The 24,312-nt window shown below is 32.5% G+C and overlaps 1 protein-coding gene across 2 annotated transcripts; it reads right to left on the reverse strand.

Moving 5' to 3' along the window:
• Window positions 1-1,059: 1,059 nt before the first annotated feature.
• On the reverse strand, window positions 1,060-22,678 carry LOC143083914 (tolloid-like protein 1). 2 transcript variants are annotated; one of them, XM_076260319.1, is made up of 11 exons: window positions 22,558-22,678; window positions 21,953-22,013; window positions 16,166-16,263; window positions 12,091-12,178; window positions 10,972-11,081; window positions 9,918-10,073; window positions 6,797-6,905; window positions 5,186-5,310; window positions 4,772-4,930; window positions 2,310-3,719; window positions 1,060-1,714 (listed from the first exon to the last, which is right to left on the reverse strand). In XM_076260319.1, the coding sequence occupies exons 3-10, from the start codon at window positions 16,200-16,202 to the stop codon at window positions 3,139-3,141; spliced, it is 1,365 nt and encodes a 454-aa protein (XP_076116434.1). In that variant the 5' UTR covers window positions 16,203-16,263; window positions 21,953-22,013; window positions 22,558-22,678; the 3' UTR covers window positions 1,060-1,714; window positions 2,310-3,138. The 2 variants fall into 2 exon arrangements, with proteins under 2 accessions (XP_076116434.1, XP_076116433.1); XM_076260318.1 differs by lacking the exons at window positions 21,953-22,013; window positions 22,558-22,678 and adding an exon at window positions 21,815-21,926 and having other exon boundaries at window positions 1,061-1,714.
• Between the last annotated feature and the right edge of the window lie 1,634 nt (window positions 22,679-24,312).

Below are 24,312 nucleotides of genomic sequence, written 5' to 3' on the forward strand. Positions count from 1 at the left end.
TGATTACAAAAAAAGAAGATGTGGTATGATAGCCATGTTGAGACAACTCTCCACAAGGGACCAAAATGATACAGAAATTAACAACTATAGTTCACCGTACGACCTTCAACAATGAGCAAAGCCCATACCGCATAATCAGCTTTAAAAGGCCCTGAACTGACAAGGTAACACAATCCGAACCAGAAAACTAGCGGCCTTATTGATGTACAAAAAATGAACGAAATACAAATATGTAACACATAAACAAACTACAACCACTGAATTACAGGCTCCTTACTTAAATGTTCATAACATACTCAATGTATTATGTTCATATTGAAATTGATAGAAAACCAAAAATTGGGAATTTTGGAAATAAAGGAGGAGGGATACAAAAAAACATTTTCCTGTCCCCAATAACCTATGACTTATGATACTTTTGCTGAAATTCTCCACTAAATGTATTATGTTCATATTGAAATTGATAGAAAACCAAAATTGGGAATTTTGGAAATAAAGGAGGAGGGATAAAAAAAACCCCACATTTTCCTGTCCCCAATAACCTTTGACTTATGATACTTTTGCTGAAATTCTCCAGTCATTCAATATTTTACATAATTCTTCCAACAACACTTTACATACTATAAACTACGCTCTGAATGCCCGCGATTTCGCGGGTGTGTTCTAGTACTTACAAAAGAAGGACATAGTAGTTGTATATTCACATTGAATATGCAATAACGTAAATAAGTAAAGTTTCTTTGGATCTATTTTTTTTTTTGGTACCTTTTTCATTGATTATATGCATTTTAATTCGTGATTCAGCTTTTGCGTAGTTATCGCCAAAAAAGTATGTGCCATGAATAATAACACAGTAACAGATGAAATTTCTAAGATAAATACACAAACATGCACGATGTAAACCGTTGGATTTTTAGTGCAAATTCAGGGTACCAAGTCCCCTGCTTGCAGCAACTCTTTGAATGTTCTATAGTTGTCAATAAAAAAGGATCTCTTACACGCTATTCATTCTGGTCGACAAACTTTTAAGAACGATGACATATTGGATTTCTTGTGACTGAAACATTTGCTACTGCACTAAAGCGTTAAAAGACGTTTAATGACAATGCCCTATGCAAGGAATATATACGTTGATGCGTTTAATAAAATTATATTTTAATAGATTAAAGTATAGGTATGACAGAGTACAAAACAATAAGAATCGTATCAATAATAGAGTATAAAAAAACACTTTGTTTAATATCGTTTAAACTGTTGGATAATCTATTATAAGAAAACATAAAAGAGATTGGATTTTATAGTCTTTGTTAAAACTGTTATAACAGATTAAAATATAATGAAGATATACAAACTATAGCACACAAGGAGAAATGAAATTGGTATCATGATAAAATATATTGCATTATCATAATTGACACTCGTTGGTCCTAATCATAAATTATATGACTATAATATAAAGACATTTCTGAATAAAATATAGTAACGCCAAATGACAAAGGCACAATATGATAGCATTTAGTTTTAGTTAGCCATGTTAGTATAATGTACAATGAAACATGCTTGTTCTTCTTTTTTACCGCTGTTTATGAAGACTTCAAATAAAATAAGTATACAAAATTGGATACACAAAAATATTGACACGAGCACTTACTATTTAAAATGTTTTAAAATTGTCAAATATTTGATGAAAATACTTATTTGATGAATACAAGCCCTTAAGGTAGATTCATGGTATACCGCCATCTTGGATTGAACAATCACAGTAAAAAATCGGTCTAGTTATTTGCCTAAATCTGCAAATTTGAAGACAGATTTGCAATTTATTGGTTAGAATGTTTAATAATATAAAGAAAACTTGGCAATTTATTGTATAATCCAAAATATTTAAACAAATATAATTTTTCTTGCTTTTAGAATCATTCTTTTCAAACGAGCCATTTAAGGGAAGATAACTCTTTTAGTAAAAAATGTATACTGGACAGATAGGGAATTTTTTTCTTTTTACTTGTAGCAAGAAAACAAGTTCGGTGACACCATTTTTTCTTTTTAATTTCTTAAAACATATTACAAAACCTATCTTTTCACAATTTTTTTCAAAATTCTATCTCATAGATTTTTTTTTATGCACACAAATGTGTTTTCCCATGAACAATCTATCCAAATTTAGGCAATTTTCAACGACTCATAGCTTGAAAAATAGCACGGTGACCCCTCCTTTTTAATATATATTTGAAAAGAGCATATTAAAATCTTCATTCTGGCTAAGTATAAGAAAATTCTGTCTCAAAAAATATTTACTTATGATCTACCTTAATAGAAACAAAGAATACCATTTTTTAAATTTACCTCAGAGTTTGGACTTTTTTATTGTAACTTTTTTTCGCATACTGTGTAAAAGATACAAGTGAAAATTTATCATCTTGGACCTAAGTGATCAGAGATTGACATACCTAAAATAAGTTTTTTGAACAGTTGGGGAAAATAAAATGTTTATTGAACAAAAAATTAACAGGTTTTCTAATGAACGAAAAATAAAGTATGTTGTTTATCATTCATATAACAAAATCACTGATCGCACATGTAAAAGCCTAAATCAAAGGAAAATTATTTTGTTGTTGGTCTTTAGCTCAAAGTATTTGGAACATTCAATATGTAACAACAAGCTCAATCCTCATCTTTCATGCAAGAGTTCAAAAGGTATCTTTTAACTCTGCCGTATCATGCTGTGCCCGAACGACAACTACAGTATAAATATAACATACATTCTTTGGACGGAAATATGTACATGATAGTAACTTTTATAATCTATATTCAAGAAAGTATTTGAAAAAAAACTTCCATTATTGATTTTTACAACTATTTGTCCTTTAAGGAATGTTTTCCAGTTACTCTTGGATATTTTACATAATTTTCAACAGATTTGTGCACATAATCCTGAACTAGATCATTTGCTTGTCGATGAATAAAAACACTTAATGATAGTCGTTTTTAAGAATAGAATATCTATATGTTGCTCCAAATATTGACAGATGTTCATACACACATTTATTGAAAGATAGGCATGTTCTCTCCCCTGCAATATACGAAAATTTGAGTCACCATTTTTGTCAGGACAAGGAACCAGTCTATTTGAATGGATTAGCTAGAGTTGTACGGTGGTGGAAGGACCGTCTCTACGTTCGCCAGACCATCACCGGCCTTATTGTTATCGTGAATAGGTGACGCATGAGCAACACTGACAGTATTTCCTTGACCTTCAAGTTTTAAATCTGGAGAACCCGGATAAGGGGGCGGGGCATTATTGTCTGCTGGGGGTGCTGATGGTTCTTCCGAATGGCGGAAAAGAGCACTGTAAGATGGCGGCTGGAACATTCCATCTTCAAAAACCAAACCGGCTCCTGACGACTGTGACGTGGAAATCTCAAATGTAGAGACTCGGCTATCGTGCTCCGTGGTATTGCTCAGGTACCGTGTCATTTCAGAATGAATAGATTGCGCTGTCATCATTCTGGCTAATCTTGATCCGAGTGGACCTCTTCGGACTTGAGCTTCAAGAACTGCTCTCCGGTTGCGTAGTATGTCTTGATTTGGACGAACTTTTGGTTTCTTGAAACAGCGCATGTATAACTTAGCTGATGCAAGTAAAAATATGACAACTATACAGGCAGCTATCAATCCAATCAAAATGGCATGCAGTGCACTTGAATCGCCCTTTGATTCTGAAATGTGGAAAGAATTTGAAATTAAAATATATATTTATAAATATAAGAGGCGTTACTTTTGTTTTTTTGGTCTCTGGTGCAGAGTTGTCTCATTGTTAATCATACCACTTTCAATTATATATTCTAACAAACACAATTGTTTAGGATCTCTCAATCATTTCCATATAAAGTGAGATAGGTCACACCCCTAATTTGAAATAATACCTAGTAAAAATTTCACTGCATGCTGAGCAATTATACTATGTTTCAAGATTAGGAGACCATAAATTACAAAAAAAAAACCAAACTTAAAGGTTAAACTAGACGTAAAATACTTTGTCATCTGTTTTCGTATAGTCGAGCCCATTTCTAAGTAGCTTTTTATTACTTTGCCTACTGGCAATCGAAAACATATATGCAGAGGTAATTGAAATAACATATGACATATACGAGTGGATCCACAAAAGTATGCATACATTAAACCAAAATAATAAAAATGGCGGGAGTATACCAAAGTTTTAAACTTGAAGGTCAGTGCTCAGCTGTTGTTCATTCGTTTAATGTCTTTTATCATTTGATTTTGCCATTTTGTTACAGACTTTCCGTCCTGAATTAAGTGTATTAAATAAACAGACAACTCCATGACAATAAAAACAAACATCAATTAAAACATAGAATACTTGATATTGAGCAGAAGACATTGGTGCTTTCCTATTCGAATCATCAAGTTATAAGTCCTCTATTTTGCACATAAGTGGCTGTGTATTCATTCATCCCACAAAGTCAAACCGAGGCTCCTATATGTGTTTTAGTCTAAGTTCATTATTTGTTTTAGTGTGACGTCCTAGTACACATTGTTTGGGTGCACGCTCCAGCCCGTCAGCCAAATCTTCTCGATGTATTTAAAGAACCATTGGTGGGCTTCTTCAGTTTTATGCTCTTTCGTTAGGTTGTTGTCTCTTTGACAAATTACATATTTTCATTTACAAGTTTATTAAGGAGACAAATACGAATTAATATCGATCATATCAGTGAATGCATACATTAATCAAACAACTTTAATTCAATACCTTCAACTGTGCCTAAGTAGAAACGAAGTTTGAAACCTTTTCCTGTTCTATCAGTATCAGACTGGAATCTGATCAGGGAATATTTGTTTCCTGTAAGGGTCCAAGATTCTTTTCTATCGTTACATAACTTTGCTTTCTCCTTGTCGTATGAACACTTCCCTGTAATACAACAATTTTATAATTAAAATATGATTTAACATGTAAATGTAAGAAGATATCGGTTTGAACTTTTTACACAAAAGTCACGAAACCCCAAATATTTAAAAATAGACTTTTGTATTTTGTCTTTTCGTCGTTTTGTTTTTGTTTTCTAACATGGTTTGATGGTATCTCTTTGTCTTACATTTTCCAATACTTTTTCTGTTTTAGCTTTTAATAAGTCACAACAAGATACATGTTTATTAAAGTTCTTACCGTCATATACAGCGAGGTAATCATATCCACAGTGATGACTGTCTTCAATATCCATATCCTCCACAACAATAGCCAGAGGTGTGGAGGAACTAGGCTTAATAATAACCCACTCTTCTTTATCATCTCTGTAATAGATAAAAATACATTCACAACAATAGCTAGAGGTGTGGAGGCACTAGGCTTAATAATACCCACTCCTCTTTATCATTTCTGTAATAGATAAAAATACATTCACAACAATAGTCAGAGGTGTGGAGGAACTAGGCTTAATTATAACCCACTCCTCTTTATCATCTCTGTAATAGATAAAAATACATTCACAACAATAGCCAGAGGTGTGGAGGAACTAGGCTTAATAATAACCCACTCCTCTTTATCATCTCTGTAATAGATAAAAATACATTCACAACAATAGCCAGAGGTGTGGAGGAACTAGGCTTAGTTATAACCCACTCCTCTTTATCATCTCTGTAATAGATAAAAATACATTCACAATAATAGCCAGAGGTGTGGAGGAACTAGGCTTAATTATAACCCACTCCTCTTTATCATCTCTGTAATAAATAAAAATACATTCACAACAATAGCCAGAGGTGTGGATGAACTAGGCTTAAGTATAACCCACTCCTCTTTATCATCTCTGTAACAGATAAAAATACATTCACAACAATAGCCAGAGGTGTGGAGGAACTAGGCTTAATTATAACCCACTCCTCTTTATCATCTCTGTAAATAGATAAAAATACATTCACAACAATAGCCAGAGGTGTGAAGGAACTAGGCTTAATTATAACCCACTCCTCTTTATCATCTCTGTAATAGATAAAAATACATTCACAACAATAGCCAGAGGTGTGGAGGAACTAGGCTTAATAATAACCCACTCCTCTTTATCATCTCTGTAATAGATAAAAAATACATTCACAACAATAGCCAGAGGTGTGGAGGAACTAGGCTTAATAATAGCCCACTCTTCTTTATCATCTCTGTAATAGATAAAAATACATTCACAACAATAGCCAGAGGTGTGGAGGAACTAGGCTTAATTATAACCCACTCCTCTTTATCATCTCTGTAATAGATAAAAATACATTCACAACAATAGCCAGAGATGTGGAGGAACTAGGCTTAATTATAACCCACTCCTCTTTATCATCTCTGTAATAGATAAAAATACATTCACAACAATAGCCAGAGGTGTGGAGGAACTAGGCTTAATAATAACCCACTCCACTTTATCATCTCTGTAATAGATAAAAAAATACATTCACAACAATAGCCAGAGGTGTGGAGGAAGTAGGCTTAATAATAACCCACTCTTCTTTATCATCTCTGTAATATACATAAGATATCCACAGGTTAAAGGAGCACTAACTATGAGTAGATATAGGAAGATGTGGTATGAGTGCAAATGAGACAATTCTCCATCCAAGTAACAATGAGATATATAAAAAAGATCAAAATAGTTTTGTTTTGTTTTAGTTCGATCATTAATTAAATGACGACTACGTATGCATAGTAGGGATTCAAGTTACACTATTACGTATCGCAATGAGAACATTCCAAGTTTTTAATAATGACGTCCAATGATAATTTAACAATCAGACTTACTTTGGGTAGTTGTTAGGATAATTCTTAGAGGTGATGACTTGGTGTGTTTCGTCAGCTCTAACAAAGCGTCGTTGTGGCAATTCGTATCCAGAGTGACAAGAAGGTAAATCTAAAATGATAGAATTCATAAATTACATAAGCTGCTTTTCAATATTTCTTTTTCTTACCTTTTAAGCGTCACTTTTGAGTTTTTTTTTAATAGACGAAACGCTCGTCTGGCATACGAAACTTTAATCCTTGTATCTATGATGAGTAAGTAATAAGATAATATAAAACATAAAGTATGAATGTTAAGTAAAAGTCAACCCAAAAATAAAACCAACTAGAACACACCCGCGAAATCGCGTGCATTCAGAGCGTGGTTGAAAGTATGTAAAGTGTTGTAGGAAGATTTAATAACTTGAGAATTTCAGGAATAGGTATTTGGGGACAGGAAAATATCTTTTTTATCCATTCTTCTTTATTTCAAAAATTTCCATTTTTTTTCTTTCTATTAATTACAGTGTGAACATAAATTTAGTATATTATGAACTGACATGCAAGTCAGGGGCCTGTAAATAGTGGTTGTCGTTTGTTGACGTGTAACATATTTGTTTTTCGTTCATATTTTGAACATAAATAAGGCCGTTAGTTTTCTCGTTTGAATTGTAATACACTGTAATTTCAGGGCCTTTTATAGCTGACTATGCGGTATGGGCTTTGCTTATTGTTGAAGGCCGTACGGTGACCTATAGTTGTTAATTTCTGTGTCATTTTTGTCTCTTGTGGGGAACTGTCTCTTTGGCAATCCTACCACATCTTCTTTTTTTGTAATCAATGAAATTTTGTAAAAGATTTAATGACTGGAGAATTTCAGAAAAGGTATCAAAAGTCAAATGAACCTTGGGACAGGACAGTTGTTTTCTAGCCCTGCTCATCATTTTTTCCAAAATTCCCCCTTTTTTATTTTCTAATAATTTTAATAACACATTCCAGGGCCTTTTATAGCTGACTATGCGGTATGGGCTTTGCTCATTGTTGAAGGCCGTACGGTGACCTATAGTTGTTAATTTCTGTGTATTTTTTGTTTCTTGTGGAGAACTGTCTCTTTGGCAATCCTACCACATCTTCTTTTTTTGTAATCAATGAAATTTTGTAAAAGATTTAATGACTGGAGAATTTCAGAAAAGGTATCAAAAGTCAAAGGTACCTTGGGACAGAACAGTTGTTTTCTAGCCCGGCTCATCCTTTTTCCCCAAAATTCCCCCTTTTTATTTTCTAATAATTTTAATAACACATTGATAATTTTAGCGCTTAAATGTATATTATGTACAGTCATTTCTATAAATTGCATATTTGTTTTTCGTTCATATTTTGTACATATAGATAAGGCCGTTAGTTTTCTCGTTTGAATTGTTTTACATTGTCATTTCGGGGCCTTTTATAGCTGACTATGGGGTATGGGCTTTGCTCATTGTTTAGGGCCGTACGGTGACCTATAGTTGATTATTTCTGTGTCATTTTTGTCTCTTGTTGAGAGCTGTCTCTTTGGCAAACATACCACATCTTCTTTAATTGAAATCAATAATTTTTTGTAAAAGATTTAATGAATTTTCTAGCCCGGCTCCTCCTTTTTTCCCTAAAAATTCCCCCTTTGGTTTCTATTAATTTTAATAACACATGGATAATTTTTCGCGCTTTTCTGTATAGTATGTACATTCATTACTATAAATAAAGTGTATTTGGTTTTTACTTTCAATTCTCACTTTACTAATCGATCCACGGGCCAGCGGTCATAGTTTCTCTCTCATACTCTCTCAATTAATAAACTCTGTGACCGCCATGGATAGTTAACTTGAAAATTATATCAGATAGAAAATACTCTTTATTCGTAGTAAATGTATGTTCAAAGTATAAAGAAAACGGTCCAAAGAAAACGCAAACCGGAAGTCTAATCTGACTTAAAATTTCGCCCAATGTCGGAATAATATCCGGACGCTTTTTTTCTCGTTTTTCTCCCAAAATATCTCAATCAGAATAATCATATGAATGGATGACAAATGCGACTATGCCATGTACCTATAGGACATAGAGGCATGACGATTAATTTATTGTGGAAAGAAGAGAAGCGACACCCAAAATGAGGTCTTCTCGTTTAATAGTATAGATAAGGTATTAACGCGTTAAAGGCCATTTGTATATCCAAATTTATCTGCTAAATCTGATAACACTAAAATCCTTTTGAAGGGATGTCTGCTTTAGATGTTTTTTCTGAACACAGCGTTGCAGTTTTAAATGAATAATCAAGGCAACAAATGTACCTTCATGTTTTGTGCTTGGGTAGCCATGGCTGACTTATACATTCTAGAGATAAAGGTCGAACCAGCACTAAAAGGATGCGTTTAAAAAATGTTTAAAAAAGGGGTTGTGGCTTAATCTCAGCATTGAGCATCGTTAACGTTCAAACCCGGCGTTCTTATGCATTTACTAAACCACAAAGTGCAACGGACTGCCTTAATACCTTTGGTTTAAACAACGGAGGTAAGAATTCAAGGAGATTGTATTTATCACTACAGACACACCTGGTGAAAACATAATTATCATTTTTTTATATCCCAGATGTTAATTGTGTTTTCAAATATCAAAAACAGTAAATTTATTATACCTATGTATCTTTATGCCATCCTTCGTTATTTTTTTTTTATCGCTGCAAACTTTCTTTTAAAATTAACGGGTATACATGACATAATATTTCATTCAAGATGATATGCATACAAAGACACAAACACTATGTATATATACCAGCAATTTCAATTAAATCACGTTATATATATACAGTAGTAATCAGTCCTAAACTCTTTGTCCCTAGAACTATTTACCCGATACCTTAACAGCAAGGCTGATAAGAGTTGTGCTTCGGCTAGAAAAGTTTTGGAAAAGTGAACAACTCTAAACTAAACTGTATTAGACCATTTAAAAATAGACCTAACAAATTATGCCGACAGTTTTGAAGAAAGGTTAAGTAAGTAATGATTCTAACTGTAAACAATATAATATAACATGAAAATAGTTCAAACAGATAAATATGAGTTCTCAACTCAACTGTCAATTTAGAAAGTTAGCTATGATATATAATACATACTTTGGCCATACGATTTGTACGACAGTGTTATTCCAGTTCCAGTGCTTGTACTTCCGGTTTTGAACCACACATGCGCCTTTCCACGACTTGAGACCATAATTTTGATTGATCCATAGCTGCAAAGTTCAGCAAGCAACAGACCATGGGTATCATGTCCTAAAAACATTTTCCAAATATCAGAAGTCATCAAAATACTAAATGCTAAAGCTATTACATACTTTTATTTCAGTATAGTATTCCAACAATTCAATATAGACAGAAAGATATACAGTTTATACAGTTTATAAAATCGGTTTGTTCAGGTATTTCACTTCCAATATTTTATTTTTATATTCTTTACAAACCACAAAAGTAAACAAAACCTTTATACAGTCTTATTCGGATGGGATATTGTTACGATACAGTTGTCAGGTCATTAGGGATTGTATATTTTGTTATTAATATTGATTCACTCATAGGGTCTTTGGATCGAGAATAAACACATTTATTCTAAAACAAGTTGTTGGCATGATACTTTTTGTCCTTCTCATATTCATGATCATGGTATGATACTCAACCCCTAACGGTAGGGAGTTTACTTGATTTTCATATGACGAAGACATAATCTTTCAATTAATTTAATTTAGGCCTTGAGCTGGCATGTCAGTAATAACTAGTAGTCCTTGTTAATTTATGTATCATTGTCATTTTGCTTAGTTTATTTTATTACTGGTCGGTCTGACATCGGACTCGGACTGCTTTTAAAATGATTTTTGCTGTGACTATTGATATGTGTTTCTTACTTCCACTTTGGCTAGAGGTATAGGGGAGGGTTGACATCTCACAATTTATGTTTAACCCCGCCTTAGTTTTGCGCCTTTCCAAAGTCAGGAGCCTCTGACCTTTGTTAGTCTTGTTAGAGTTTAGTGTGACGCCCGTTTTCACTGAACAAGTACACAATCATATCTAGGGGCCAGCTGAGGACCACCTCCGGATGCAGGATTTTCTTGCTACGTTGATAACCCGCTGGTTATTATTTTTGAATAATGTTGTAAAGAGCTATAAATAATATTACCATCATAAATCCGAAGGCTGTCTTCTGCGCATGTCTGTGCTAATGACCACTTTGTGACGTTTATTTCAACATAGTCGGGAGATTCAATTGTCCAATGACAGTCTAAATTCCTGAAAAAAATAAAATATGAAATAAAGCATGCAACCCATGATGCACAGTTTGAAAACTCTTTCAATCACATGTCAATAATCATGACAAAGGGTTAGATGGAGCGTGATTAAATAATGTATTTCCTATCATAATTTCCTTGATAGAGCGTTGCTGCTCACCAAGAAGCTATAAACCAAGAGTTCGAAATGGTGAAGTTGAAATCACTTCTTCATTTTACGGACGCCATCACGAGCTTGTTTACCGTTATGGAATATACGTTTCACAGATGATATAGGATGTCGTTACTACAATTCCGTTCCATGCTACAAATTTGACCTACGAATTAGACTATTTACCCGGTTTGTAATAACATGAGCAAGACGACGGGTGCCATATGTTAAGCAAAATCATCCATGGCGATGTCAGTTTATTTTCGATACATGCGTTTGAAAGTCCCTCTGGCATCTTTCGTCCCTCTTTTGGATACATACATATACATGTAATTGAAATGCGTACAATATGCTTATTTCACTTTGTGCTTGTTGTTTGATGATCGCAATTTTTTGAGTTATGTTAATTTTAAAGCAAACAGTTGTGTTTCCGGTTCCATCAAAACCCTTCACGAAATTGAACTTTTAGGTGAACTCCCCTTTTCACCTTTATTAATCATTAACTTTGGGTTTGTTTTGTATGCTACTTTCTCACATCAGAAAAAAAAATTAGCTTTTACGGCATAATATTTATGAATGCATGGTGAATAAGTCCATGAAACTAAGATGATACCCCTGGTTGCATATAACGTTATAAAGGGACATAACTCAGTTAAGAGTACCCGCGACGCCAACGAAATCCGAATATGATCTTTATTTTGAAGTGATAAGCAGTGTTTAAAGTTTCATAGTATTAAGTTAGAGACAAACTAAAGTTAGAGAACAGACAAAAAAGTTGGGACGTACGGTCGCACGGACGAACAAGGGTACAATTGAATGCCCCTGTGGTGACGGCGGTGGCAAACATATAATAGCTTACCTTTCCTTTGATTTTTCTATTACTTTTTCATTTGCGTTAGCTGATAGGATTGATAATGATGAACACTGCGCATCAACAGCATCAGGAACTGGAATATAACAAAAGTCAGGATAAAAATAAAACTGTACGATTTAATATCATATAAGGATAGTCCTGAAATCAATGAAAATGTTTGTCTTAGGCCTTAAGCAACCAACTATCAATCAATCATTTAGTATAATTCAAACATTCCCCAATGTGTAAAGATTGCTTTAGGAGGAGGTTATTCTATAATTGTTTTGTGACTGTTTAACTTTAAGGGGTCTTCGCAAATTCGACATAAATAATTTAACACTATTCACAGATGTAAGTATGTATATACTTCAATCACTGTTTCCATCCGCATTCAATTACAATTCGTATAACAAAATAGTCCCATTTTTGTCAACGGGAATGATTGACATTTTGCGAAAAATGTTATAAATATGACTTAACGATTGTTTTTAAATGGTAGTGAATATATAGGTTAAATATCAACATTATACATAATTGAATAAAAATTCTTTTCTCAATTAAAAGTAAAAGATAAAACCATTGATTGATCTTTGAAGTTACATATTGGAAAACCATAATTTAATGCTGAATATAATATCCAACCAAGGATAACTCAGAAAAGTCTAACCAGATTAATTCCGATGTGGTTCCCCTCTAAGTATCGGTTTAATATGAGTATAGGATGAAAAATTTTGTCCTGCATTTTTTTTAGCTGTAATCTCTGTCCTGCCTTTTTATTTTTCACTCTGTGCGGTCCTGCCTTTTTTTTTTTTTTAGTTTATCCTGACTTTCTTTTACCTAAATTGTCGTCCTGACTTTTTTTTTTTGCAAGTGTCTCATCCTGCTTTTTTTTTACTCAAAACTCCTGTCCTGCCTATTTCAAATTTCATCCTAGCCCCCCCCCCCCCCCCCATAAAAATCAAATGGTAGCTCCCTTAGTCAATTTCGGTAATTTTATCGCCGATATTTTCGATTTTTTTTTCATTCACTTATTGCTTTCGGGTCGAAGAACATTTGAATGTGTTTTTGATGTGCCGTTATTGGCGTTTATCTTATAAATAATTGTATCAATTGTTTCTAAATGATCTATATTCTATTTTTGGCTTTAATATTGTAGAAACGAAGACATTATTGATTTGAACAATAGCTTTGTTGAGAACATAAGCTATTGAATATTAACTAACAGGTAAATGAACAGTAGAACCTTATAACATCAAATGATTTCTAATATGATCACGTTTAAGTACGCTAGAGTGCTTTCAAATCACGCGAGTTTTCACTTTGAATTCAAATCGGGTTTTACAAATAATATTAAACAATATCGACCAATACGATATCCTCGTTAGGGAAATATCAGTTACCTTGGATGTTGTTGATTTCAAACTAAATTATGCCATATGTTTAAAATTTCAGCATCTTACTTATACACTGTTAAATATCAAAATGGATGTTCTTTAAAAAACGACACCATGCAGTTACGAAATAAGAATATGAGCGAATGGCGTTTGAGACCACTTGCACAATCTAAATATTTTTGATAGTTGTCAGCTTTTGATAACTTACTAAGGTACCATTCATGTAAATTGAAAACTAAAATAGGTCAATACAAGAAAATTTCAAGAGAACATGAAAAATATAAATAAGACCGGTAGTTTTCTGATTTGGATTGTTGTACACTATAATTTCAGGGCCTTTTATAGCTGACTGTGCGGTATGTGCTCTGCTCATTGTTGAAGGCCGTATGGTGATCTATAGTTGTAAAGACAGAATACTAAAATTTGATACCAGTGTTATCTATAAAAGAAACATCGTTAAACTCAACGGCATTTAGTTCTGATTACATAATTGAATTCTATAAATATATCGTAATAAGTTAAAAGGTATAACAGTCTTGTGTTGTGGCAAAGGATTGGCATGATTGGGTCTACTTTATTTTTCAAATGACAACTACACCTTTTAAAACTCGTTTGCGTAAACTTGTAGATCTTTTGTTCAAAATTGAGTAATTAAAATGATTTTCGTAAGTCTTGGTTGTTTCAGGAAGTTTAAAGTGTTCTTACAAAAAAAATTTGCTTACTTACAAAATTTATGAAATTTAGAATTTGTATTTCAAATTTGAACTGTATCTTAGTTCTTTGATAAATTTAGAAAAATAATTATCCATAACCTGCCATTCAAAATTTAATGTCCCGTTCATTTTCAATATTTGCTTTTTTTCATAAATTGCTTTTTAATTGAAAGACAAAGTCTAAGGTTGAAAGGGCAACTTGTGACATTGGTTTTCGGTCTTTTTTCTATCAACGCCCAATATTTTGAATATCCTCAGTTTCGACATGTTTAAATTGTTAAATTTTGCCGCTCTACATAGCCGGTTTAGATTTCGTCCTGTGCCAAACAGCATCCAACATTTTTATTATTTTTTTATCAAATTTAAATCCATACGGCAACACCATGGTTTCTAGTTTCCTATGTCTGGAAAGATTGATAGGTATAAGCATTAAGAAAGTTCTAAATTATAAAGCAAATAAAAAAGACCTTGATCAAAGATTAGTTCGTGTGTCAGTAATGGAGTTCAAATCATTTCTTATAAGTATCAAAGATGCCGTTCATATGATAAATAAAGTGTTTCGGTTGCAGAAAAGGTATTCTGAAATTTTATGCAGTGTGAGTATATAAAAAAGAAGATGTGGTATGATTGCCAATGAGACAACTATCTACAAAAGACCAAAATGACACAGACATTAACAACTTTAGGTCACTGTACGGCCTTCAACAATGAGCAAAGCCCATACCGCATAATGAGCTATAAAAGGCCCAGATAAGACAATGTAAAACAATTCAAACGAGAAAACTAACGACCTTATTTATGTAAAAAAAATGAACGAAAAACAAATATGTAACACATAAACAAACGACAACCACTGAATTACAGGCTGAGTTGTCGTTCTGAACTTAATGATCCAGTATTATAGGAACATGTAAGTCGTTAATGTAAGGCGGCCATGATGCAATAGTAGCGATATTTAGGTATAGGAAGATGTAGTATAAGTACCAATGAGACAACTCTCCATCCAAGTCGCAATTTTTAAAAGTAAATCATTATAGGTAAAGGTATGGTCAATACAAGAAAATTTCAAGAGAACATGAAAAATATAAATAAGACCGGTAGTTTTCTGATTTGGATTGTTGTACACTATAATTTCAGGGCCTTTTATAGCTGACTGTGCGGTATGTGCTCTGCTCATTGTTGAAGGCCGTATGGTGATCTATAGTTGTTAATTTCTATGTCACGTTGATCTCTTGTGAAGAGTTGTCTCATTGGCAATCATACCACACATTCTTTGGAATGTGTAATTTTTGTAATCATTTAGGTGATGATGAATACTTTTTCCTTCATTGCCAAAATATCAGTTATATCATAAGAAAATTTAATTAAAATCCATCACCCTAATTTTAATCAGCTTGATTCCAACTATTAAATTCAAGCGTTTTAAGATCTGAATAAAATCATTTTTTTCTAATCAGTAATGTTGTGGGCGTTTTGTTTTGAAATTGTCATTTTAAGACCCATTTGAAAGTTAGCAACAGTGTAGAACAAGAAGATTCATTTTACTTTTATTTAGTCTAAGACATCTTATGGAAAATCTGTTTTGGATAGGATGTTGCACACTGCCATGTTATTCAAAATTACCTACCACCATAAGTACTATTCGCATTAATCTCGACACTATCATTTCGAAAAACGGAAGACGTATCTGTATGTTCCCACCACTAGACCACTTAGACTCACATTGAAAAGATGTTAATCCGTTCTGTTTTCCACGGATGTGACCTACCAAATTAGACTTATCAACATGAGCAACACGACAGGACTTGTGTCACATACAGAGCAGGATCTGCTTATCCTTTAGAGCATCCGATATCACTCCCGGTTTTTAGGTGCATGGGGTTCGTATTGCTTAGTCTTTAGACACTCCACAGAAGACTAAGCAATACGAACCCCACCAAAATGAATAAAATGATCGTGATAAAAGTTACTTACCAAAAATCACTAATGTCAATAAGAGTACCAACAACATGAGTGAACAGTTTGGTGTGTCATTGATTTTCTACGATTGTCGTTTACCAGTAAGTACTCGGCTGCAAGAGAGAGAAACACAATTAAGTACAATACACACTGCAATTCGAAGTACAACCGGAAGATGATTGATTTCATTTCAACACGTGAGATAGTACTGTTCGTCCATCGATATATTTTTTTGCAATTTTAATAAGTTTTTTTCTTGGTTAATTATTATTGACAGAGCTTCCGCCTATCCATGTGAATTTAAGCTTGGTTCAATGGCTGGCTTTCGACGTGTCATAACCCCCACCCTCTGAAAAAAACACCAAATTGATGAAACAAAAAGCTAAAGGTAAGTCTGATCTAACCTACTTTAAATGTCATTTTTAAGCGTTCTGTAGCGGAAAAAAAGGGGGGGGATAAAACCCAAGCTTCAATGAATTTTGATATGAATAAATTATACCATCGTATCAATGAATATATTATCATGAGCAGTTAAGCCATCGTGACAATGACATTAAAAAAGGAGGTAACCGTTGTTACAGCTAATGTAAATCGAAACAAAAACACAAGATTAATTGTATGTTAATTAGCTTGAATAAAACAAAAGAGATGTTGTATGATTGTTAACTATCTATCAGAACCAAAAAGACATGCACGTAAGTAACTATATTTAACCGTAATGCCTTCAACAATGACCAAACCAATACAGCAAAGCAAGCTGTGAAAGGCTCTACGATGAATAAATGTAAATCAATGTGAAAACATCTTGTTCGAGGAAAACAAGCAAAATTTACGGTAAAAAAAAAAAATAAAAAAAAAAATATGGCAAGACAGCAAACAACGACGACAACGGAAGTACAAGCTACAGAACGCCTTATCCACTATTGACCATAAACAATGGTGTAGCGGATTTTTTTTTTTTTTACCAACGGTGAAGACCAGTTGAAGATGGAATAAAGTCCAGAGTCCGATAACTTATGAATATTCATGACAACAAATTTTACGATAAATCCAATTGTTGGGCTTTTCAAAATTTAATATGTGATGCAAGTTGATAAATAATAAAACTAATCAATGATTATTATTATTATTTACAGTGCTTATATAGCGCTTATCTAAATAAACATTTACTCTAAGCGCTTTACAATGCATTTAAAAAACAATGATACAAGTACATATATATAAAATGATAAATAAACACAATTTAAAAAAAAAAAAAAAAAAAAAAAAAAAAAAAAAATGATTAAGTGGTATATAACTTATTGATACCATTTATCTAATTTGGCTTTCGGTTGGTAAACAAAATAATGTTTAAACAGTGTATTTTCTAATTTATTTGATCTGTATCACAGCAAATTAAACTAAAAGACTCCAAACAAATTAACGTTATTTGTGTTGTCAATACGAGGTCTTAGTAATATGTTTAGAGAAACTAGAAATGGCACGGAAAATTAAATTCCATTTGTTTTATTTGACGTCATTTTAATGTAATAATGTATATGAAGTAGAAGATATTATATGAGGCATTATTTGGTCCTTGAAATTGTAATAAATATTAATTTGTTATGTCCTTTCAAAAATGTGTTTATCTTTATTGAAAATTAGTTTAATGATGAAGTCTATCAATTGATTGCTTTTTTTAAAAATCTAACTAAGTATTTTTTTCATAGTTTCGGAAAGAAACAAGGTGCCATTGTAATGTATATCTAAAAATCTAGAGAGAATCATTTTCTACCAAATTTCATAAACTTACATCTGAAAAACAAAGACACGGACCTCGCGTGTTGTTTGTTTTCCTGCTTTTTAAATTATTTTTAATTTACACAATCAATTTATAAAAGTCTTTAACATATAAAAAAGAAGATGTGGTATAATTGCCAATGAGACAACTATTCACAAGAGACCAAAATTTACAACTATAGGTCACCGTATGACCTTGAACAATGAACAAAGCCCATACCGCATTGCTTGTTATTTTGAAACAGATTAGGGACCCTTTCTAGCTTGCTGTTCGGTGTGTGCCAATGCTCTATGTCGAAGGCCGTACTATGTGGTATGGACTTTGCTTTTCGTTGAAGGCCATACAATTACCTATATATACAGCTGTACATTTCTGTTTCACTTTGTCTCGTGTTGAGAGTTGTCTCATTGTCAATCTTACCACATCTTCTGTGTTTTTTTTTATATTTTAGACCCTTCTTGTGTTTTCACGGATAATAAATCCTTGGCTCCAATATGAAAAAGGGATATAATAAAATATTGACACATTCACCGTTTCCATTCCCAATTATATATTATGGCGGTTTGTATACAATAAAACCTTTGTGTACAAGTTTGCCACTTTGCGTCAGAGGCGTGTTATGGATTTTATTAGTTAAGTAATTGTGGGTTAATAGATTCATAAATGTAAAAGTTATGCTTAGATATGAAAGAGGATACAATACAAAGGCTGTAAAGTCAACACCACTATGATAATTAGTAGAAAGAAGTCAACACATCACTCCGACACCATGTTTGATTCAAAATATATGTAATTTAAGAGAGTCGTTTGAATTGTTTTACATTGTCTTATCGGGGCCTTTTATAGCTGACTATGCGGTATGGGCTTTGCTCATTATTTTAAGAGGGTTGTATATACATGAATCATTTGTTGCTTCTTGACTTTTTGTAATTCTTAACTGTTGTGTTAATATTATTTTATATTTTTGTGTTTTGTGCTTGACTCATAAGGGTGTAGTTTGCTGCGATTATTATGGTTATTATTATTTTAAGGGCCATTAGCTACCGTAACGATTAAGCCAACAGTGAAAATGCGATTCGTGTTATTTCTAGTATTCATTAAAGCGGGAATCGGAAATAACATTTCGTTATAAGCAGTCAGGTTGACCCAAATTTCTCAGAATAACCTCAACAACATCGCTTATCTATTATTGACTATGTATTATTGACTTGCAAGTCAAAAATATAATCTCGTTGAATCAGTATTTTTCTGACCTTCAATTCAACTGCTTAACTGGAGATTGGTTACACATAAGCTAAATAAAGGGATAGAATGTTAACATTGAAAGTGAAACAAGGATGAACCATTTAGTTGACTGTTTCAACCAAGAAAAATAAATTCTTATACAGGTAAAACGATGATTTACATATTTTTAAACCTATAATATGAAATCAAACATACTTGATAAAATTCACTTGTACGTGCCCGCCCCCTCGCTCCCTCTCTATCTATAAGATTGAGAATTGAAATAGGGATTATGTCAAAGAGACAAAAACCCGACCAAAGAGCAGACAACAGGCAAAAGCCACCAATGTATGTTTATATTCAAGTTTACATAGTATTTATCTGGCCGTCGGAAGTGTACGGATTTCGTCTCAATGGTGTAATAGTACATATAGATAGCTTTTAGACTAAAATACACAAAATATGCTGATACATATTATCGAGTCCATGTATTATTAATTGTTTATTTTAAACTTTTTGTAATTTGGATATATGTGACCAGCCAAGACATATCCAGGCTTATGGAGGTAGAACGTCATTGTGAGAAGAACGCCGTTAACTATATGTGACTAGCCATTTCCAGTCTTAGGAGGGTACATTGTCTAAAATTTGATTTTTGTATATTTATCTAGAATATTCCGAAACAAAACTCTCTGTCATGTTATTATGACATATTTTTTGTAATAGCAATGAAACGAGACATTTCGAATACCGGTATGAAAATGAGACTATTCTATGACGACTTTTACTTATTGAAGGCACTAATTTATAATACACAAAATTGTTGTATTTATTGGCTCTTAGTGATGTTTAATAGCGTTTTTGAATAAAATTTCAAAGACTTAAATTTACTACAATGCAAACAATTCTTATCTCTATTTTAGAACATGTAATTTAAACTTGTTGAAATAAAATTAGTTTAAAATTTGTCAAAGTAAGCTTTAAGAATTCCTTTTTTTAATTTAGATTTATTATGCATGTCTCTAAACATAGTATGCGACGCGTCACAGTTTATAAGTAAGTGTTCTCATATATTAATTTGATACGGTGCATTTATTATAAATATATTTCAGACTTCATTTATGAAAGAAAATCTATAGAGCAGAGCATTATTTGTTTGTTTGTAGCTCTATTTTAGAACATGTAATTTAAACTTGTTAAAATAAAATTAGTTTAAAATTTGTCAAAGTAAGCTTTAAGAATTCCTTTTTTTAATTTAAATTTATTATGCAAAAGATGTCTCTATACATAGTATGCGACGCGTAACAGTTTATAAGTAGGTGTTCTCTTATATTCATTTTACGGTACATTTATTATGGATATATTTCAGACTTCATTTATGAAAGGAAATCTATAGAGCAGAAATTTGATTTTTTTTTCAGTTTAAAATGTAGATTCAAATATTTTTCACTTCAAACGATAAAGTAAAACTTCTTAAAAACTTATGTATGATGTATAGTTCGGCGTCCGCAAAAGAGAAGCAAAGGAGAGTGTTTATCTCTTCTTCACAAATACGTATTTCGTTGAATCTCGATATTTATCATGTTTATAATTTTTCTAACAATGACGTTCTACCTCCATAAGCCTGCAAATGTCATGGCGGGTCACATATGTGTTAGTTGTAAAATCGGTGAAAATGAATTTGACTGCAAATGATCATTTCAAGTCAAATACAAAACATAAATAAACTCATGTCAATGATTCATGTTTCTCCGGTTAATTATCTCCCCTTATAATCTTAATTCTTTTAATAATCTTTTTCGTAATTGAAAATATTGCAATGGTCTTTTCAGTATTTGCTGTATGTTATCCAAATGTAAAAAAAATGTTTATTTTAACAACTGTTCAGCTTTTATCGTATAATATTAGATTTTTAATGCTCAGACAAGATCTCTCAAGCCATTTATATTGTTCTTTTAAAAATGAATTTATATGAAAATAAGAAAATCTGGTAGGATTGACAAGGAGACAAATCTCCGCGAGAGACCATTTGTCGTAGAAGCTTTGCAACTATAAGTCATTATACGGCCTCAACAATGACCGAAACTCATACCACACAGCAAGCTACAAAAGGTAACAAAAAGACATATTTAAAACAACTTAAACGAAAAACTAAAGAACATTACATTGAAATAGATTACAAAACCCCAATAACGAGACATCAAGAGTTATATTTTTTTTAAACAAAAGGTTTGCCGAGTGTATCAAATAAATAAAAAATATCGCAATTTAATCCTAAGATTCTGCGGTGGAATTCTTCTACGTTCTCTGTCAATGATCTGCAACAAATGTGTTTTCTTTCAGTTTGTCCTTAAATGTCCTTGATGTCATGATTAAACGAAATCAGAGGACTAGAAGAAAATGAGACGTCAGAATTATACCTTAACCAATTATAATCTACTAGAAATCGACCAACACGCTGGTTTTCAAAGGAAAACCAACTCGGTCCAAGAAAATAAAAATCGACAAATCGAAAGTAACGCTTTTTAGTCATTATGATTATTTAACAAATATCATACAATTGTAACATTATTTTTCTTCTTCCAGAACCAGTAGGATGTATACATACGTGTATATTTCATCGTTCACGTGCGTCTTCAAGTAACGTAAAACATATTTACCTTTTATATTTCAAATACTGTTGTATCCACCATTAAACTACGTGTTAATATGGCACTTAAACGGGATAATCCAAAGACAGCAATTTGCTTCCATTTAATTATTGAACAATCGTATCGATTTGTCAACCGTATACTTACGTGAATGGAATTACCATAGCAACCAATCAACATATATCCGAACTGATGGCATTTAAAACACCTGAAACAAAATCATTTTAAAATCGGCATCTTTCATTGATCAAATGAGGTATTATTAATTTTCTTTATTCAATTTCATAAACTACCCATTTGATATGATATTAAGTGTTAGAAATCTATTTCATTCCGACGAGATATTAATATTTTATCGATATGACAAAAGTTGTCTTATTTACGTTGAAACTATTGAATAATTTATCAGACGACTTATGTTCTTTCCAGTTAATGTGTGTCAAGTGTACCATACATATGTACTTCTTTGACCATGGCCATTGAATATTTTTGTGCAGATTTTACATTTCTTGAAAGGTTAACGGTAAATTTTACGGATGTGTGATAATGAAGGGGTGTTCAACCATGTCAACCTCCAGTGACAAATATCATATCCATTTCAAGGCGAGAACGTGTTTATATAAAATACATAAGAATTCTGCTTTGTATTAGACCAACACACTGAGAAGGATTTTTAACATGCTTGCTCACAACTCACTATTTCAATTTACTTTTCTAATTAACAAGGCAGCAGACAATAAATTTACATCTACCTTTTATCTTTGATGTCAAAACATCGCGCCAGTCATCGTTACTTATTTCCTTTTAACATTAAACATGGTTACTTATAATCACGAAATGGTTGACGATATGTCTGTGTCTCAACTAATAAGCGTTATCTTAGATCTTTGGATACCAGAATAGTCTCCCAAATTATTATCGACTCCTAGGAGTCGAGATTAAGAATTGAACGATGGACAGTTAGTGCGTTGAACTTTTCTTGCTACCTGATTGGAAGATATTACGAGACGTGAATAATCAAAGTTTATTGATTGGTTAGGACAATCCAAACATAGTAAATGTCCTTCAATCCCGTAGAGTATCGGATTTGTCCTCTCTATTTTAGCAATTAGATTTTACACAGGTAACTTTTATCTATAAATAGTTGAATCTTCTGGAGTAAACAACAACGTTAAAATATATTACTACTTCATAACGTGTGACCTCACGTGTGTGGTAAAATTTGTTGATTGATGCACGTAGCTATTCTAGTGAATGAATTAATCGACAAAGCGAAAGCACTTTCCATTTTCATCAGCTAAGAGTCGAATAGCCTTTTTGAAAGGCTAACGCTTGTTTATGATTCTATATTTGATTTTATCGAAATTGTCATATTATCGATCGTGATATTTTGCCCTGAGTGTTAAAATTCGCATGGCGAGTGACGCATGCAAACCAGGAGGTCTACATTTTCTTTGACGTTTCATCCGGTCTCGCTCTTGCTGGAGTTTATTGCGATCCCCTCAGTTTGTGTTAGTAATTTGTCTACTGAATCGAGTTAAGAGATTTGATTAATTACCGATGACTTACGTGTACGTGAGAACAATGAAAACTACGCACATTTAATATTTCTAGTCGAAACGACCAAGAATTAAAAGCTTTTTATATGTGAAGTACCGCACTGACTTTTGCGCTTTTAATACCTGTAAATTCCAGTGGCAAGATTTCATCTGTAGTATTGTCCTGTCGACATAGACATGATAGACGAAAGGAAAATACATACATGTATTTGGCTGTATATTTAATGCAAAATCAGATTTAAAAAAGTATCCTTAACTACATATTTATAAATATATTCAGAATGCAAACAACAGAACAATCTCAACATTCCTAAATATAAATAGAATCAATTGAAATATTGACCCTATAATACAGAATTAAAGAGCAAATTTGTTTTACACAATGTCAAACAAATGTTGACAGCTTCAATGCTACATAGATACTATATCTAGGTGATATTCCCATGATGCATTTGATAATAAGTATTTTAAGATCATGACAAAGAACTTGATCGACTGGTAAAACCAAAAAATGGTAATTTACTCCTAGATTTATGTAGATACACAGTAACTGGTGTGTATATTGTGAATGGAAGAAAACTAATTAAGGTGATAACATTACCGGTAAACTCACAAGCAAAGATGCAGCTACCGTTGATTATTTTTAAGCAACCCCTGACCTCCTTAATATTCACTTTAGTAATTTATTTTCTGACGCCCACGGTCCTTTAGAACAGTATAAGAAGTGGCGGATGAATTAAATGAATATTTAGATCTTGCAAAAATTGAAACTATTGATAATGATTTGGATCTACTGGCAGATGACCATGTTAACATGTTAACCTGAATAATATAATCATACTGTAAAATATATTGTATAAGTTAACGCCGCAAAACATACCTTTGGAACTTACAATCCCAAAAAATCTGATAAAAGAACCTATACAATGCGCAAACACGGAAATCGAA

Source organism: Mytilus galloprovincialis, chromosome 7 (genome assembly GCF_965363235.1).
Source record: "Mytilus galloprovincialis chromosome 7, xbMytGall1.hap1.1, whole genome shotgun sequence".
Lineage (NCBI taxonomy): Eukaryota > Metazoa > Mollusca > Bivalvia > Mytilida > Mytilidae > Mytilus > Mytilus galloprovincialis.